Source organism: Chenopodium album, chromosome 12 (assembly GCF_948465745.1).
Source record: "Chenopodium album chromosome 12, dcCheAlbu1.1, whole genome shotgun sequence".
Lineage (NCBI taxonomy): Eukaryota > Viridiplantae > Streptophyta > Magnoliopsida > Caryophyllales > Amaranthaceae > Chenopodium > Chenopodium album.
The window spans coordinates 41,638,120-41,645,569 of NC_137845.1; the positions used below are offsets into that span (position 1 = coordinate 41,638,120).

The following is a 7,450-nucleotide window of genomic DNA, read 5'->3' on the forward strand; positions in this document are numbered from 1 at the left end:
ATGGGGGGAGGAAAAGAACGATCAAAAGAGCGTCGTGAAAAGAGGCTCCAAGAAATTTCGTTGCTTCGTACCATTCCTTATTCAGATCATCGACGGTATTTATCAGTATTCAACCCTTTATTTTAATATGTACATGTAACGAACATAAATATATGAAATAAATTTATATTATTTATTCATATTATATATAAATACCAACTATTGTGGATTAGGAGTAAGATTTTCCCCTTCCTCTTCCATGGGATATAGATAGTTTGTTGTTGTGATAATTGTTAATTTTGGTGGAGGTGATTATGTTATTGTTGCGTATGTGCTTAAATAGGTATACAAGCACCTAACTCTAACAAATAAATAAAGACATTTTTTTAATCAAAAAAAAGGGAAGGTATATATGAAATTATTCTACATTGATCTTTTTCCTAACAGATAATCATGCATGCCTCCCTTTTCTTCAGATGATGACCATATTCAATTCATCAAATCTAAACTAAAATAAATAAATAAATAAATAAAAATTAGTACCTTGATATTATTCGTATGAGTATTGTATTAGAATCTGATGGAAATATTTTTATTGTCATAAAATATGCATATTCATCATTATGTTATAATTTTCTTATTTTAGGGGATCAACTATATTGCGGCACTCACATTAGTCTTGTTGATAGCAAAACTGGTCTTAGATAGCAAAATGTATTATTCTACTACGCAACTTAAGAAACTTTGTCAATCACCTAATGAAATTTTAAAATAAATTGTGTATTTTTTTAATCAATTTTTAGTAATTATGATTTTATGGATCAATTATAATTTCGTTATCTTAGGGGATTAACCTTTTGTGGTAAATTGGCCATAGATTTTAAAATTGTATTGTTTTAAGTAATGTCATTACCAAAAAAAAAATAAAAAAAAAATTGTATTATTTTAATATCACATTTACCCTCTTCAATTGATTTATTTCTCTTTTTTTTTTCATAAATCGATTGGCCCCACTCATTTTATAGTATTTCTTCACATCACTTTGGACCTATTATTCACTATCTATAATAAAAAATAAAAAATAAATAAAAAAAAACCTTCTATCCATTTCTATTATAAATAAATGAATAGATAGATAAAAATCCAACTACCCACTAATTTAAAGAAAAAAAACCCGAATATCAATTATCACACAATTAAATAAGAAGTCAATTAAATTTGATTAAAAATCTATGTATCAAAGTTTGTCAACTTAACAGTTAGAGATAGAAAGAGTATACATGTTACCACGTAAATGCAAACAAAATATTGAAATACTTAATCATAGCTTGAATTTTCAAAGAATAAAAATCATCATTCATCTTATTCAACATTTATAATTTTGTAACTCAATCAAGGTTCACTTAATAGCAGTATTTATTGAATTTAATTAAATGCATCATTGTATATTTTGATAGATTGAAGTTAAATAATATATATCGAACATTGAAAATATTTTTAGTCAGAAAATAAGGAAATCAAATATGAAGTGATATTGAATTTTTTTATATATAAAAGGGTATTGTAAGTTTATTTTTATCCATGACAAAAAAAAATAAGCAATTGTGAATTTTGGGAAGGAAAAAAAAAATTATGTCAACGAATTGAATTTTTTTCTTCTTATTTAGCGCCTTCTTGATCATTTGTTATTAAGTTATTTACTTTCCATTTATAAAGGGAAGGAACTCAATTCGTATGTAAAGAGGAGACATGTGCTATCTATTTTGATTGTTATTTTTTATTAAGCGTATAATAGGCACCAGACAAGTAGGTAAATTAAATTATCTGGTAAATAATATCCCATGCTAATGTAGAAGTACACCCTATGCACTTAATAAATGAAAATATATGTAATATTATTTGATTATTAACTCTCATGTTTCTTAGTAATTTTTTAGAATAATTAATAATTTATTTATTGATTGTGAAAATTGTGTAGATTCAACCCACTCACTCATTAATCTGATTTAGGTTTTGCGACTACTTTTGAGAATCTAATACATTTTTGTCTTTAAACATTATCATAGATGGTGGACCCCTGAAACTATTGCAGTAGTAACGGGAGGTAATAGAGGTATTGGTTTTGAGATTACTAGACAACTTGCTGGTCACGGGTTGACAGTTGTACTTACCTCAAGAGATACTGAAGTTGGTATTGAGGCTGTGAAAGTATTGCAAGAAGTTGGATTGTTGGTAGAGTTCCATCAATTAGATATTGTTGATCCTCAATCCATTAAGGATTTTGCTGAATGGATTCAAGAAACACATGGTGGCCTAGATATACTGGTAATTCACCTTCTCAATAACTTATTTTTTAATAAGACAAGTTGAAGATAAGTTTCTATTTTCACTAATATTTTTTGGCTATAGAAATAAATTTGATGTAGATTTCTTATAGTGTGCACAAAACCTTTTAACATTTATTGAATTTTAATAGTTTTTAACAAACAAAATAAATATTCGTATTTTTACAAAAGAAAGGAGCAATTTTTCTTTTGTGATTTTAAATATAGAAAAATGAAGTAAAATTACCTCATATGATATCATACTGTATTAAAAATTTAAATATATCCTTATCCACAAATGTATAACGAATTTCCAATAATATCATTAAGGAAAAAGCTCAACAATAAGATAAATTAATTCGCAAAATATATTTACATAAAATACTTTCATTCTATCTTGTCTATACAATTGTAATACATATAATTAAAGTCAAAAAATAATCTTTTAATAAAATATATATTTTTTGACTTTTTTTTTTCTTCTTTAAAAAAAAAGTCAAAAAATAATCTTCTTATTGGTGATTTTTTTTTATATTCAATTCTAACACTTTGGCGACAGAAGGTTGAAAAGTTTATTTAAGGATACTTAGAGTTACCTAAAATTATTCTCTAGTTGAATGTTAAGTTGGATAACACAAATGCACAATAAACTACTCTATGCTACTTGTATTCAAATAAAATATAATTTTTATATTGTAATTACAAACTAAATATAAATTTTATTATGTAAATTAATTGGGAAGTTATGTATATACTTTTTAACATTCTATTATTTTATTTGTTTATATCGTTCTATAAAGATGCTCATAGGTCCTTTTTATTCCTGTAAGTTATGACATTAAAAAAAAAAAAAAACTTTCACCCTCCATTATAGCAATACTCCACTAAATGGGTCAACTTTTTATTCCTAATCACTTTTTCTTTACTAAAGAATATTTACATTTGTTTAACCGTATTCCTTAGTTCATTTAGCTATAATAAACAAAAACAACTTTATGGATCAGGGAAGTATAAGCTTTAAAAGAAAAGGGTGGGAAAGGGTGTGTTATTAGTCAATTATCTTTCAATATCATCATCTTAATTTGCATGTGTTTCTAATTAATAAGAAATAGAGGAAGTGTGCGTGTGTACGCACGCATGTGTATGCTAAATAGTGTTTGTATAGATGAAGTGTGTGTAGTTATGTACGCATGCTTGTGTATGCTAAAAAGTGTTTGTATAGATAAAAGCATAATGAGTTTGTATGAATGTTATAAGTACGATGATGAATCATTTAGACCTAATATATATTTCCTTAATAAATAAATTTATATAGGAATAATCGTATCCTTACTTGATAATTGTATTCTCAAATTTGGTGTAATGCAGGTAAACAATGCAGGCATCAATTTCAATGTTGGATCAGAGAATTCTGTTGAACATGCAGAGCAAGTTATTAGAACAAATTATTATGGAACTAAAAATGTTATTAATGCTATGATACCCTTGATGAGGCCTTCTTCTTCCGGTGCTCGCATTGTGAATATTAGCTCAAGGCTAGGAAGATTGAATGGCAAAAAAAATGTAAGTTAAAACCTAATTATATTATTTTTTGATACCCCTTCTTTCTCAAAAAGACATTTGTCTTTATATATGATTTATTTTAAAATAAATGTCAACTTTCTACTATTTCTATAAATAGTTAGAGAAATTAATTTCAAAGTTCTACATTGACCAATGTAAGAATAAAACTTAGTGTATAATATAAAACCAGGGTATTATAAAAAAAGGAAAAAAAAAACCCCAAGGAAAATACTGATGTGATCTGAGTCAATGGAAATAAAATGTTGTATAGAGGCATATATATTACTCCCATCCTATATCTTAATACATGCATCATTTGGTTAGCATGCATGTTAATGCACAACTTTAACCATTAATATTTTTTTTTAATTTTATATACTTTAACTTATGAATATCCGATATTATGAAAATACACGATTAAAGGTTATATAATAATGACATTTGATTTTTGTATATTTGTAAACACTCAAGTTAACGTAGTGTGTGAATATTGCAGAAGTCAAAGTGATACACCTATTTAGATATGAAGGGAGTACTAAGTAGTGTGTAATTTCAAAAAAAAAAAAAAGTAGTGTATAATTGGACTCATATAAAATAAGTATGAACTAAATCTATAGGAAATAACAAACAAGAAGGTTATTGACGTATAGGAAACTAAAGGTATGATCAATAAATTGCTAAGATAAATAAGTAATTTTTTTTCTTATCTTATATTTTCTCAAAACTTAGAAAATATTGTATTTCTAATTGCTTTGCATTTTTTTTTTCAGAGGATTGAGGATGATACATTGAGAGAACAACTATCTAATGAAGAATTATTGTCGGAGGAATTAATTGACGATACTTTGAATAAATTTCTAGAACAAACAAAAGACGGTAGCTGGATTAACGGAGGGTGGCCTCAAACATTCACTGATTACTCAATATCGAAACTTGCTACAAATTGTTATACAAGATATTTGTCAAGAAAGTTATCTAATAGACCTGAAGGTGAAAAAATATGTGTTAACTGCTTTTGTCCTGGTTGGGTTAAAACGGCATTGACAGGGTGGAATGGAAATGTATGTGTTGAAGATGCAGCTGATACCGGTGTGTGGCTTGCGTTACTTCCGGGACAACCAACTAGTGGGAAATTTTTTGCTGAAAGACGTGAAATCAATTTCTAAAAACATTAATTAATTAACGTCACCAATCCTATGTTGGTCTTTTGTTAATATTAGATATAATGATGCGCTTATCGGATCACATTACTAAAAAATTTGATGTTTAAGCTTTGTAATTGTATCTAAAAGTACTTGTAGTTTGTTTCAAAAAAAAAGTACTTGTAGTTCATCCAGCTGATAAATTTGTTAGTTAAATGTATACAGATAATTTGAGTAGCTCTACCAAAAACATCATTTAACTCTCAAAATTATTAGAAGTCTCCTCACTTTCTTATATGTAGATTTAGTGGTTCATTTAGACTATATAAATAGTACTCCCATAGTTTTCTTTTAATTTACTAGCTTTTTTTTTTTTTTGGATTTTTTTTTCTACAGATGACTTACAACTTACTATATTTGAAATGGGACCCACCACTTATTTGTAGAATTAAAGTAAATGTATACAAGAACAAAAAAGAAATTCTCAATAATAGCCTCCAACTATTGTTTATTCTCAATGGTAGCCAATTTTTTTTTTGGATTCTCAATAGTAGCACTCAACTTTTTAAAAGTTACAACCATAACCTTTTTAACTCTAAACCGTTAAATATCCGTTAACTTTAACTATGATCAACCATTTTCTCTCTCCTCCCCTTCATCAATCTTCCATAGCAGTCACCTCTAACCCCAAACCCTCCACCACAACACCCTCCACAATCCATGGTACACCCACCCCCTCTCTGTCCCCCTTTCACCGCAATGTCATACCCAAGTCAACTAAACCAGCCCACAACAATAATATAACACAAAATTGCCATTTTCATCTCTTTGATGCTCCTTTAATGGCACAATCTCTCAATTTTGGCGTCATTTTGTGCTTCTTACGAAGCTGTAAAAACCTCACAAAACCCTATTCTTCATCTTCCAACTGCTACCCCATCATTCCTGGGAATCCTGACCCTTTCCCTTTTCCTCCGCTGCTACCTCCGTCGTCATTGCTGTCGTCTTCTCAGAGTCATGTAACTTCTTTCTTAATCGATACGGAGTACTAATCTACTATTTGTATTATCGGAATCTCCTTTCTTCTTTTTATGACTTGTATAATCATCCTAAGGGTTCTTTTTACCGACCGAAGAAGAGGGGTTTCTCCGGCGAGCTCCGATAAACGATAGTAGGTTAACTGTGGACCACCTAATTTGGCATATAGCTACAATTGGGCTTCAAAAATCTGTAATTGATTTAATAACTGCTTATAAGTATACAAAAAAATTGATGGGTTTTTTGGTTGATGGTTGTGATTCATCTTGTTGTGTTTGTTTGATTTGATTTGGGGAAGGTGATGATTATTGCCAAAGTGTAGTCACGCTTTTCATGTTTGTTGTATTGAATTGATACTTGGTTAAGGTCTCATAAGAATTGCCCTCTTTGTCGGGCTGCTGTTTTGAATGAAATTGAGAGGGGTAATTCTGGTGTAAGGGGGTTGAATTTGAGTGGCTCGGCAGTGGAGGGAGGGAGGAGGGTGGCTGGCAATAGAAGGAGGTGGGAGGATGGTTGGGCAGTGGAGGGGAGGAGTGGTTTTTTTTTTATTTTTTATTTTTTATATTTTTTTTTTTTAAAAAAAAATTAACCTTAGTTTAAATTAAGATTATATTTAACAGAAATTTAACGTAAAAACATAATAAAGGTTACGGTTGTAACTTTTAAAAAGTAGAGTGTTACCATTGAGAATCCAAAAAAAAAAAAAATTGGCTACCATTGAGAATAAGCAATACTTGGAGGCTACCATTGAGAATTTCCAAAAAAAAAAAAAAAAAAAGAGAGATAAGGAATAGAATTTTAATTATGTAAATTCTATTTAATTTTATTTGCCACTAATATATTAACATAAAAATCGAATCAAGAAAATAGAGGGTTAAAATGATGTGGACCAATAAAATTGAATGGTACATGGAATGGGACACAAAACTGAGATAGGAGATTCAGACCCAAAACAAACATTTTTTTTTTCTTTTTCTGAAAAATTGACAATTTCATGCAACATGACTGAAATAGGAATTGCCATTTCATACAATTTGAAGAAAATAGTTTGCACAATTTTTATACAATAAATTGAACAAAATAGTATTCATTGATTCACACAAATTGTATGAAATAGTGCACACTAAATCGTCCCAATTATATAAAATCGTATGATTAAATAAATCAATTCCTAATTTTTTGTGCAATTTTTTCCCTATATATTCTATAAATTTAATTTTATTGATGTTGATTAAATTTTATTAATCGATCCATTAATAACAATGAAAGAGAGAAACATGAAAAGGGAAAAGAAAGAAATAAGGGGTAATATTGGATTTTTGAGAGGGTACGTTAAGTGAAGAGAGGTACGTTTAGCAATAATGTTTAAAACTGTTGTCATTGTAGAGACTAGAGAGAGACCGA

At 28.6% G+C, this 7,450-nt stretch overlaps 1 protein-coding gene across 1 annotated transcript; it reads left to right on the top strand.

Moving 5' to 3' along the window:
* LOC145572399 (uncharacterized) lies at positions 1-5,033 on the top strand. The gene is made up of 4 exons (XM_081631376.1): positions 1-95; positions 2,046-2,304; positions 3,672-3,866; positions 4,637-5,033. The coding sequence occupies exons 1-4, from the start codon at positions 1-3 to the stop codon at positions 5,030-5,032; spliced, it is 945 nt and encodes a 314-aa protein (XP_081487502.1). The 3' UTR covers position 5,033.
* Positions 5,034-7,450: the final 2,417 nt, after the last annotated feature.